Consider the following 11,694-nt stretch of genomic DNA (forward strand, 5'->3'; position numbering starts at 1 on the left):
GAGAGTTCGAGGAACCAGAGATACGCCGAAACGATCCCCAATGACTGAATGCAGTTAGTCTCTTTGCGTCCACATCGAATACCCGATCCAACGGCGCCCAGCTGAAGACGTGACCCATGACGGCGGTAAGAGAGAAGACCAAGATTATTATTAATAAAAAAAGGAAAGATTATGCAGGATAGAGTAGACTGAGAGGTATGAAAGAAGATGGAGAGAGAGGTAGAGAGGCGAATTGACAGGCGCGCTGAAAGTGAACAGTGTGATAACGAAAGGGACCCGCGCAGCAGGAAAGTGAAACATGATGGCACTCACTTTTTGAAAGTGAATTTATTATCAGGAACCACTGTCGAACTATAGTCGCCGAGATAACTGCACGAAATCCGACGAAGTCCTCCCTCTAAGCCTGGAAATATATCAGTTGAAGCTGGTAAAGGAGTCCTGTGAATGGGAAAGGATCGCGATAGGAGAATAACCTAGGAATTATGATAATAATGGACGCTTGAAGGCACATCTCACCTTTTAGTTCTAGATAATAGGCAAATCCGTATATCGGCCGGGTTTTCTTTTGTAAAGACTGTTAAGGACGAGGAATGGAATCACATTGAGTTGGAGGGAGTTGTGGAGGGATGGAGCTACGATGTTTAGGTAGTTGATGATCTATGGCGCTTGGGCGTTGCCGCCTGAGGCGTTAAGGAAGAAGAATAGGACAATGGGCCAATACAAATTGAAAGGCACGTGCCCAGCCATTCAATTCATCAAATCATCAGTTCATCACCCATCAGGGTATCACCACGTTCATGGAGTACTTTAGCACGAATTGGAGAGATAAGGGACTTAAATGGCAATGAAGGCTCTATTCATGGGAACCATCGATGCCAATTGAGAGGTCTACACGATGTGCCTTTACTTGAAGAAATGACCACTCGGCAAATAGCATATCCGTCAGTTCCTGCTTCCTCTGGATTCGTCCAAACCAACCCCCAGCCGGCTGGCGTCATCGCCGAGCTCGCAGCTAAGCTCTCTTCGTGTGGCTGTTATCGCGATACCCCTCCAAGCCACTGTGCTGATTGCTGCTTCTCTTTTATCGTGAACCACTTCAATTGTGCGTATCCGTAGATGTTTCGTGCTGCCACTAGATCCTTTGCAAGTCAAATTCCCAAGATGGCCTCCAATCCTTCCAAATATAAGTTTAACCATTCCATGTGAGTCCACCAAGTCTCCATGTCCGCGATCCCACGACGCTGACCCCGAGTCGAGGCTTCGGGTGAAAGACCCCCAAGTATCGGTCAAGTTCTACGAGTTTATCGGCATGAAACTCATCAACAAGATCCAGAATCCCGACGTGAAATTCGACGTCTACTTCCTAGCGTACGACACACCGTCCGCCGTCTCCGCGGGGAAGCACTGGACGGACCGCGAGGGCATCATCGAGCTGACGCACAACTATGGCACCGAAAACGACCCGGACTATAAGGTCCACACGGGCAACAGTGATCCGAAGGGGTTCGGGCACGTGTGCATCTCGGTGGATAATATCCAGGCGGCTTGTAAGCGGTTGGAGGATGCGGGTTATAGGTTCCAGAAGAAACTCACGGATGGACGCATGCGGCATATCGCTTTTGCTCTCGATCCGGATGGTTACTGGGTTGAGATAATCGGGCAGAAACCCCTGGAAGAGACCGAGGCGACCACGACGACTGATGTGACTACCTATCGCATGGTATGCCGGTTCACCAGCAGCCTCGGACATTCAATCACCGTTAACTTCCCCTCTAGAACCACACCATGATCCGCGTCAAGGATCCCGAGAAGTCCCTCGCCTTCTACCAAGACATCTGCGGCATGAACCTCGTCCGCACCCACGAAGTCGCAGCCGCCAGCTTCAACCTCTACTTCCTCAGCTACGGCGCGTCACCCGCGGACGGACCGAGCGGAGTCAGCCCGATGGCCGGTCAGGAGGGCCTCCTGGAATTGACGTGGAACTACGGGACTGAGAAAGACGCTGATTTCAAGTACCATGACGGCAATGCGGAGCCGCAGGGGTTCGGGCACATTTGTCTTGCCGTGGATGATTTGGAGGAGGCGTGTAAGCGGTTTGAAGAGAAAGGGGTCAATTGGAGGAAGAGGCTGACGGACGGCCGAATGAAGAATATTGCTTTCATTCTAGGTGAGACCTCTGGATGGGACAATTACTCGGTGTGTACTGACAGTTGCTTGCAGATCCGGATGGATACTGGATCGAGATCGTGCAGAATGAGAAACTCAAGCAACGATCAAACTGGTAGGTTGTCATAGACCGAATGAGGTGCTCAGTCCTTCCGGCTTGGATCTTCGGTTTAAGTGGCCATCCTCAAAAATCTGCCTCCAATGGCTGTGCAAAGACAGGTTCGAAGCTGTAGAATATCACTTCAAATAGATTGGAAATTCCTTGCGACCTACTCGCTAAAGGGTCCTCCGACATTGACCAAGACATGAAACGGAGAAAAGGTGGATAGTCCGGCTCTCATTGCGAAGTTGCTAACATCAGTATATATCCTGTTATTCATTCCACTCCACACTCGTTGCCATCTCACAAAGTAACCACGCTCGCCTCCAAAACCCCCTCCTCTCCAATCAGCCCCTTCACCACCGCATCCTCCACCGGCCGATCCACCTCCAAAATCATCAACGCCTCATTCTCCGATTCCACCCCCCCGTTCCCCTCAAACGTCTTCCCCCCCGTCCGCAGCGGCGCCACGCTCATGTACCGGATATTCACCCCGGCTTTCCCCAGCCGCGACCCCACGAACCCGATCTTCCCCACGCTGTCGAAGTTCCGGCAGATCAACAGCGTCCCCGCCGGCACGAAGTTCGTCGAGAACCGGTCCAGCGTGCGGATGTACGGCGTGTTCGCCGACACGAAGCCCTGGATCTCCTGCTCCTCCTCCGTGGCGTCCGCGCTCGCGCCGCTCGAGCGGGAGAGGCGCGCCTTCAGCGTCACCGAGGCGGCGTACCCCTTCTCGTCCACGTTCTCGCGCGATCGCGACTCGTTGATCGTGATCCCTCGCTCTTTCGCCACCAGTTCTGCGTTAACGATGTTCACGTTCGTACCATCCGGCCCCGCGATCGTCGCCAGCAGGCCCTTCACCAGCGCCGCGAACAACGGTTTCGTGGTGTTCAGGTTCGCTAACGCGCCTTCGTAGATCAGGTCGAACGTCGTGCGGAAATGCGCGTTCGTCCCGGGTAGGCCGTCGCGGCGATAGCGCGCGCAATGCTGCGTGTACAGCGTCCCCATCTTCTCCACGAGCCCGACGAAGGGTTTTAGCGTGCCGTATTCCTCGGGGAGAATGAAAGGGGCGTTGACAGCGGACCGCGGCAGCTGGCCCGCGAGGATGAGAATCACCTGCTCGCAGACGTCCAGGGATACGTTCTCCTGCGCCTCGACGGTGCTGGCCCCGAGATGCGGGGTGGCGACGACGGCGGGGTGGGCGATGAGGCGGGAGGTCACGGAGTCGGGCTGCGGAGGCTCGGAGGTGAAAACGTCGAGGCCGGCGCCGGCGATGGTTTGGGCGGAGAGGGCGGAGAGGAGGGCCGCTTCGTCGATCATGCCGCCTCGAGCGACGTTGAGGAGGCGCGCGGTGGGCTTCATGATGGCGAGCTCGGCGGCGCCGATCATCCCTTTTGTGCTGGCAATTAGGGGGGTGTGGATGGTGAAGAAGTCCGCGAGGGGGAGGAGGTCTTTGATAGATGGGTAGAGGGTGACGTTCGCCGCGGCGGCGATATTGGGATTGGCATAGGGGTCATAGGCGATCAAGTTCATGCCCAAGCCTCCGGCTTGACGAGCAACGGTGAGTCCCACTGGTAAAAGAGTTCGTTAGATGAGTCGAATCAGATTTAGCTACTCTCCATATTCACCCGGAGATCAAGATACAACTTACCCTTCCCGAGTCCTACAATCGCCAATGTCTTTCCCTTCACCTCAACACCCACAAGTCGGCTCCTCTCCCATTTCCCGGCTTTGAGACTCGCACAGGCATCGCCGACATTCCTTGCAACGGCCATCATCACTGTCCAGAACCATCAGTCGGACATCATCAAATTGGAATTGTCCCCTTGATACTCACATGCGATGGTATGTTCCGCCGCCGCATTGATATTCCCCACTGGACTATTCACAACAATCACTCCCAACGTCGTCGCCGTCGCTACATCGACATTATCCACGCCGACGCCGGCCCTCGCCACGACCTTCAACTTCTTGCCGGCCCTCAGCAGCTCGGCCGTCACCTTCGTCTCGCTACGGACGATGAGGGCATCGTAGTCCGGGATGATCCGGAGGAGCTCCTCGGGGCTGAGGCCATGCTTCTGATGGATCGTGGTCGACTTCTTGAGGATCTCGATGCCGTCTGGGGAGATTTTCTCGGGGATGAGGATCTTAGGGAGGGCGGGTTGGAAGCCGGGGGCGGGGATGGGCATGGCGGATGGTCAAAGGGGTGGGCTATCTTGACACAGGTCAATGAGAAGGGGCCACTGGCGGCACGAACAAGGTTCACTGAAAGACGAAAGGGAAGAAGGACTTGACGATGACTGTGACAGTAATCAAAGAATGAAACAGGTTGGCTTCGCGCTCACCCCGCGGGAGGACATGGCCTGAATGAAATAGAAAAAGCACCTCCGGCTAGACCTTTCCATCGTTTGCCAATCGCACTCCACTCGACTCAGCCACGGTCACCTAATTTTTCGCCGGCATGCCGCGCCGTATGTGTTACGTTGTGCTAATTCACACAGCAGATCCGTTGGGTGACTTGTGTTGCTGGATGAAGCAAAGCCTGGGCCGGTTGCGGAGACGCTAAGATTTGCGCCAGGACGTTTTTTATGGCGTTCCCCCACGTTAACCCCGCAGCGTGAGTCGTGGGCAATGCGGGATGGAGGGGGAGATGAGGTCCTCGTCACGTCGTGGCGCCGATGGCAATCCTTCCGACTGGTTTCCCTGGGTTTATATTACGGTCAATTGCATCAAAGACCATGATTTATCATTACTGTGATAGGGTCCATAGCCTACCTACTTCAGTGCCCAAGAATGTGACAGCATGGGATGAAACGTTATACGATGCCATCCTACTACCTCGTCTGTCCAAGCCGTAACTCGCGAAGACTCCTAAGAAGCGGAGACACCACATCGGAACCGCTCTAGGAAAAAGTAATCTCCGATTTTAGGATCTCTCGATGCTTCCGTGTGTTCGTCTCCGATTTCTAGCCGAGTCAAATGAGGCGACAGGCGTTCGTGACAGTCGCCTTTGAAGCACGCCGTCCGAATAATATCTCCTGTTACTCGACAAGCACACGGGAACGAGGCGCCTTTTCTGCTGTACAGTCATCAACCGAGTGGGGGTCATGTCACATAGAACAATAGCACTAGGATGGAACAGGAAAATACGATCATAATTCGATAATTCCACAATGATTCGCATACACGTTCGATCGAGGAAACTCATTCTAGCACTAGTTTCGCCACCCCCCATCAACACCCTCGGAGGGTTGGAACCCCCGAACCCGTCTCCACGCTCCCGGTATTGGCCCCCTTCCTGCGGTAGGATTGAAAGATAGTTGACGTGAGGGGGGAAAAGCGAAGGTCAGAACAATTAGTTGCGATGGAGGCTCGCTGGCACGGGCCGAGGACAATTGTCCGATGTCCCGAGAGTATCCCACCGTGATGAACGATTCGATCTCATGCCGTGAATGGAAGCGCTGCGAAACCTCGGATTTGGCCATGGAATCGCTCCGGATGATTAGTGTGGCTCTATGGTCTTCAAGGGATGAACAGTGCTCCTCCGCTGCGCTTCACTCTGCAGGTGAATCCACATCACTCCTTCGACAACGGGTCCACCTCCTCCATCCCCGCCTGGCCCCGTCTCGGATCGTTCCGCCGCATGATGCTCTCCACCGGCCCCAGTAATCTCTGGAATGCGTCCTTGCCCATGGTGGCAACCTTCACCTCGGACTTGCTAATGACGCTCGCCGCGCGCGGCTGATCGTCGAGCAGCGCCAGCTCGCCGAAGTAGCCGCCCTTCTCAATCCGGTTGATGGGCTTGTCGGCGCCGCGCTTGAACACCTCCGCTTCCCCCTGCTCGACGATGTAGAACGCGTCGCCCGGGTCCCCTTCGCGGATGATGGTAGTGCCGGGCGGGTATTTCTTGCTCTCCAGCGCGTCGGCGATCTTGCTGCGCTCGTACGGCGTCAGGGTCACGAACAGCGGGACCTCCTCGAGGAACTTCTCGTACATCCGGCGGCGCTGGAAGGCGCTGTCCATCAGGATGCGGCGGAACGTGACGCGGTCGAGCGCCCAGAGGGTGGAGGACTCGGCGGACACGACGGAGGCGGCGCGCGGGGCGTTGTACATGAGGGCCAGCTCGCCGAAGGAACCGCCGGCGCCGACGGTGCCGACGTTGTTGCCGAGGCCCTCGATGCCAGGTTGGATCTTGCCGGAGGGGTGGACAAAGACGTCGAAGGTGCCGGATTCGACGACGTAGAAGTTGTCGCCCTCGGCGCCTTGTTCGATGACTTTTACGCCTTTGGCGGGGATGCGCTTCTCCTGTAGGGCGCCGAGAACCTGGGAGGACTGCTCCTCGTCGAGGTGGGCGAAGAGGAAGTTCTGGGCCACGGCGTTGGTGAGGCGGGTTTGTTGTTCCTTGGTCTTAGGATAGAATGGAGGGACCCAATTGGAGCTGAAGGTCGAGGCCGGGTCGAGGGACTCGGCGGAGACGGAGATACGACGGTTGAGGTTGTAATTATTGGGGAAGTTGGACGCGTCGCCACCTCCGGATGGGGGGGCACCAACGGATGCACTGAAGCCGCCAAAATTGAATTGATGGCCGTCGGCGGTGGTTCCGTTGCCAGCATCGCGGGGGTTGGAGGCGTTCATGGTGGTGTCGAAAGGGTTGGAAGGGAAAGACGACGCGGTTGGGGAGGCGACGGCCTCATCTTCCTGCAACGCTTGCATTCCTCGGATGTTGGGGTCGACCATGCCGCTCTTGCGCGACTGCGGGTTGGCGACCAGGAATTCGTGCCGCTGCGAGGCGAGGCGGCGTTGGAAGTAGTCGGCGCAGAATTGAAGGATGTCGTCAGGGCTGGCTTCGATGAATTCGCGGTTGAGGGTATTGATTTCATGGAAGTATTCCGGTGGAAGCGACATGAGGATCGAGGTTACAACTTATGAGGTAGCGAGGGATCGGGGTAATGCTGTATTATGCAATAGTCCGACTGTAGTGCGGCGGGGGAGGAGGAGACGTGGAGAGGATTGGAGCTGGGGTGTAGCTGGGGAGGAGGATTTGGCGGGGATTGATGATGGTATGGAGTTGGGGGAGGTAACAGGTTCGATTTGATGACGGCTGGTCCGACGACACCGGATTTTGTTCGAATAAGATGAACTGGAATCTTTTCCTGGTGCGAGCGAGTCCTTACAAGTATACAGTAACGCGAGAAGTGTTGCATAGGTACTTGTAATACATAGAAGAAGTGCGAAGAAGTGGCTCTAATGGTCAGGTCAGAGCTTGAGTCAGCACCGCACTTAGAGTACCAGGGGACTACAGAGGAGCGTTCAGCCCTGAAGCCTTCAGCAGTGCGCAATAATGAATTGCAATAATGAAGTGTCTCAACTCTTAGACTCAGACCGTCGGTTGCATCTCACATCAAAGAAACAAAGATGCCAGTCCACAGTCAACAGAAGGTGCTTGACTGCTTGCAAAAGCCCAAGCTTGCATGGAACCTGATGCATGATGGTGAAATTGGGGGGAGCTGGTGAGCAACAGCTGGTTCGTAGTTCGTACCGGAGGAGGTGAGGGGCTTGCATGAATTGCATGAATTGCATGAATTAATCAATTCGACAGCTCCAAAGGCTCCAAGCGCCCTTCTTCGCCCCCTTCTAGAATCCATCCAGAAGCTCTTGCGAAGCTTCCCAACCAACCCAGCTGCCAGCTGGAGATGACGTTGACATGGAACATTGGTATTCCGCTACCGGTATTTCCGCTATAGGTGTTCTTTCAGTACGGGTGGTAACCTATACAATATGATTAATAAATACCACTGATACCTTGCTGCCTCTGTCTCAAAGCATGATCGGTGCCTATTTTTAGTATTATTCCGCCCAGTGCGGAGTAACTGAAATTTAAACTGACCTAAAATTGAACAACTGGAACTGTTCCGGGGTTGACCCCAACCCCTCCTGATGCCTTGATGCCTTGATGACTTGGTGCCTTAACTTCTCAGAATTTGCACGTGATGTCACGTGGTGTCATGTGCAAGGATTTCCCCAACCTCCTCTCCAATTCTCCCTGTAATCTGTATGCTGCCATCGCATCCTATGCTCTCCGTAGCTGATAGAGAAGGTCCTAAGAATCTTCCGCGGAACCGTGTGCTTGTACTAAGCGCATTGTAATTAGCTGGGGTCCTTTAGTGGTGGTTGATCTCACCTAGCGCCAGAGCAGCCGATTGATAGTCTGTGATCGATTTCCTCGGGCGAGCCGTGGTATATTTACGATCCCTCCTCAACAGTTGTCTCGGCGCCCTTTGCAAACGGATTCCGCCCAATTCCGTGATAGACCGCATGCTTGTGATCCAGGCAACGCCCAACAAAATCCCCCAGTGCTGTCATCGTTGGGGCTCCACGCTATTCGCTTTCACTCCGCATGCCCCACTCTCTTTCGCTCTGCACGTCCCACCACACTTCTCCCCATACGCAAACGTCAACTCCATCTTCTCGCTCTCCATTGCTTCAAGACCGTCTCGACAACCTCGAGTGACCGCAGGTCTCAAGCAATATGTCGTCCGCCTTGGACGATGAGGACTTGTCCTTGTCGATCTCGGCACCCAATCCTCGCCGTACACCGACCGGCCCGCCAGCCGACCCTCGTCATGGCCGGCAGGCGGTCCCCCAAGCGATCCAAACCACGCGAACCGATCCGGCGTCCAAGAAAGCCCAGCAGCGCATGGGGGCGTACAATATCGTCAAGACTCTCGGAGAGGGTTCATTTGGGAAGGTCAAGCTCGCCGTCCATGCGGTCAGCGGACAGAAGGTCGCGCTCAAGATCATCGCCCGTCGAAAGCTGGTGACGCGCGATATGGCCGGCCGGATCGAGAGAGAGATCCAATATTTGCAATTGCTCCGGCATCCGCATATCATCAAGCTCTACACTGTCGTGACTACGCCGTCGGACATTGTCATGGTGCTGGAATACGCCGGGGGTGAGCTGTTCGATTATATCGTGCAACATGGCCGCATGTCGGAAGAGAAGGCTCGGAGGTTTTTCCAACAGATCATATGTGCGGTCGAATACTGCCATCGCCACAAAATCGTCCATCGAGACTTGAAGCCGGAGAACTTGCTGCTGGACGAGGACTTGAACGTCAAGATCGCCGACTTCGGCCTCAGCAATATCATGACGGACGGCAATTTTTTGCGAACCAGCTGTGGCAGTCCCAATTACGCTGCACCGGAGGTCATCTCGGGAAAGCTGTATGCCGGACCAGAAGTCGATGTGTGGAGCTGCGGCGTCATTCTCTATGTCCTCTTGTGTGGTCGGCTCCCCTTCGACGATGACTATATTCCCTCGCTCTTCAAGAAAATTGCCCAAGGCACGTACTCGATTCCCCCGTATGTCACTCCCGGACCTCGACGCATCATCTCGAAAATGTTGGCGGTGAACCCGGTTCACCGCATCACCGTCCAGGAAATTCGAAAGGATCCGTGGTTCAATACGGATCTGTCCCCGTACTTGCAGATTCCCCCGGAGGAGTTCTACAATACCGGCGTGGACCCAAACAAGGCCATCGACCCTCGCGCGCTGGCTTCGTCGAAGCAGGACGAGGCGGTACAGAAACTGCATGACACGGTGGTTGGTAAGCTTGGGAAGACGATGGGCTATGGAAAAGACGACGTGCAAGAGGCGTTGGCAAAGGACGAACCTAGTGCGATCAAAGATGCCTATCTCATCGTGCGCGAGAACCAAATCATGAAGGAAAATCGTAAGTCACAGGCAAGGTCGCAACACAGGCTGCCACATGCTCCCACTTACATCGTATGCTAACATCACCGTCAACAGCACTCGTCACCCGGGAAGCTTCACTTCAAGGCTTCGTGGCTCAGTCTCCTCCTCCCGCAAATTCCCACCTTCCCCAAACCTCTTCATTCTCTCAAGACTCAACTCGTATGCCGCCCGTCATGTCACGCGCCAAAGGCCTGGTCCCCGATCGTGGACAACACAGATCGTCCCCCGGCGCTCAACCATCCCCCGAACCTCGTCTCCCACAGAGCAAAGTGTCCATCCTCCCGAGCAGCCTTCCTGAATTCCACCGAGCCTACATGGCTGGCCTTCCCAAGCCCTCCGCGCGACTCGGAAGCCAAACAGAGCTGGATGCGCCCCAGGACCAGCGCCTTCGCTCGTCGGAAGAACAGGCCGCCACCGCTGCGCGTCTCAAGCCGCATTCCCGTGGTTCGCAGATCAATCTCGAAAAAACCACCAAGCCCGATACGATGACGCCGCTTCCCCCTTCGGCGAGCAAGAAGCCAAGACCTACCAAATGGCAATTCGGCATCCGATCCCGCAACGCTCCCGCCGAGGCCATGTTGGCTATCTTCAAGGCTCTCAAGGCCCTGGGCGCCGAATGGGAGGTCCCCAAGTACCGCAAGCCAGGGCTGCATAACTACCCCAACTATCAAGGCCCCTCCGCAGCCGCGGACGACGCGGATGACCTTCCCCATTTCAGCGACGACGATCCCGATCCCGACGTCGAACCTCGCCACCGCCGTCCGTCCGTCTCTCACTCGCGGGGCCCGTCGACCACCGACAGCTCGCGGCTCCCCCGGTACGGTCCGCACAATGACTTCGGCTATCAAGTCCCCGAGGACATGTGGGTCATACATGCGCGCTTCCGCAAGGGCGGCATGTTCCCCCCGGGCGTCCTTCACCCCAGCTCCGCGCACTCTAGCCACGTCAACCTCACCGATCTCGACTCCCAACGCCGCAAGTCGGTCGCCACCGACGACGGCCCCGCCGACGCGACCGCCACCCCGCCCACCCGCGCCGGCAGCGTCGCCACCTCCGTCCAACCCGACGAGAGCGTATACGTCTTCATGACCATCCAGCTGTACAGCATCGAGAAGGAGTTCTTCCTCGTCGACTTCAAGTGCGCTGGCTACGAACGCATCGTTACCGAGGTCATCTCCGAAGTCACCCGCCAGAAGGCCCACGCCGCCGGCCGTCCGGTGCGCGAAGGCGATGCGGACTACGAGTTCGCGCGCGTCAACCCGGAGGGCGAGGAGGGCGATGTCGGGGACCATGAGCAGCTGTGGTATCGGGAGCGGAGGGAGTTTGGTGCGGGCCGCGCGGACGGGGAGAAGAAGGCAACGAGCGCATTTCCGTTCCTGGATGTCGCCGGGGAGCTGATCGCTCAGCTTGCGGAGGGTTAGATACATCATTACGCACCATGATTGAACGAAGGTTTATGCACCAGTCATTTAGGACCTTCGACTGCGACGGTCGGGAAGACCAGCATTATGACTGAGAGGCTCCGAGGAAACGAACTCCGACGGTCGAGCTTCTATTATGGGATACACACGGAAACATGGATATAATGGGATAAAATTCCGATTAGCATGAGTTATGTAAAGTATCAATTAGCGATAACGGAATGAAAAGGTTCAATTCAAATCATCACCGC

At 55.8% G+C, this 11,694-nt stretch overlaps 4 protein-coding genes across 4 annotated transcripts; 2 read left to right on the plus strand and 2 right to left on the minus strand.

The window, feature by feature from the left end:
• The first annotated feature begins 802 nt into the window (after positions 1 to 802).
• On the plus strand, positions 803 to 2,562 carry P152DRAFT_461117 (glyoxalase I). The gene is made up of 4 exons (XM_033680048.1): positions 803 to 1,202; positions 1,258 to 1,720; positions 1,777 to 2,167; positions 2,221 to 2,562. Exons 1-4 carry the CDS (start codon positions 1,162 to 1,164, stop codon positions 2,283 to 2,285), a joined length of 960 nt encoding a protein of 319 aa, XP_033531360.1. The 5' UTR covers positions 803 to 1,161; the 3' UTR covers positions 2,286 to 2,562.
• Positions 2,563 to 2,569: 7 nt separating this feature from the next.
• Positions 2,570 to 4,807, minus strand: P152DRAFT_516433 (phosphoglycerate dehydrogenase; the record flags this gene model as incomplete). The annotated part of the gene is made up of 3 exons (XM_033682949.1): positions 4,104 to 4,807; positions 3,918 to 4,046; positions 2,570 to 3,837 (listed from the first exon to the last, which is right to left on the minus strand). Exons 1-3 carry the CDS (start codon positions 4,453 to 4,455, stop codon positions 2,570 to 2,572), a joined length of 1,749 nt encoding a protein of 582 aa, XP_033531361.1. The 5' UTR covers positions 4,456 to 4,807.
• An 864-nt stretch (positions 4,808 to 5,671) lies between these two features.
• On the minus strand, positions 5,672 to 7,433 carry P152DRAFT_147366 (camp-dependent protein kinase-like protein regulatory subunit). Its single transcript, XM_033673902.1, has one exon. It carries the CDS (start codon positions 7,169 to 7,171, stop codon positions 5,843 to 5,845), a length of 1,329 nt encoding a protein of 442 aa, XP_033531362.1. The 5' UTR covers positions 7,172 to 7,433; the 3' UTR covers positions 5,672 to 5,842.
• Positions 7,434 to 8,339: 906 nt separating this feature from the next.
• On the plus strand, positions 8,340 to 11,676 carry P152DRAFT_484353 (Pkinase-domain-containing protein). Its single transcript, XM_033682001.1, has 2 exons — positions 8,340 to 9,999; positions 10,077 to 11,676. The coding sequence occupies exons 1-2, from the start codon at positions 8,796 to 8,798 to the stop codon at positions 11,441 to 11,443; spliced, it is 2,571 nt and encodes an 856-aa protein (XP_033531363.1). The 5' UTR covers positions 8,340 to 8,795; the 3' UTR covers positions 11,444 to 11,676.
• The last annotated feature ends 18 nt before the right edge of the window (positions 11,677 to 11,694 follow it).

The sequence above is a fragment of the Eremomyces bilateralis genome, assembly GCF_010015585.1.
Source record: "Eremomyces bilateralis CBS 781.70 unplaced genomic scaffold P152scaffold_22, whole genome shotgun sequence".
In the NCBI taxonomy this organism is placed as follows: Eukaryota; Fungi; Ascomycota; class Dothideomycetes; order Eremomycetales; family Eremomycetaceae; genus Eremomyces; species Eremomyces bilateralis.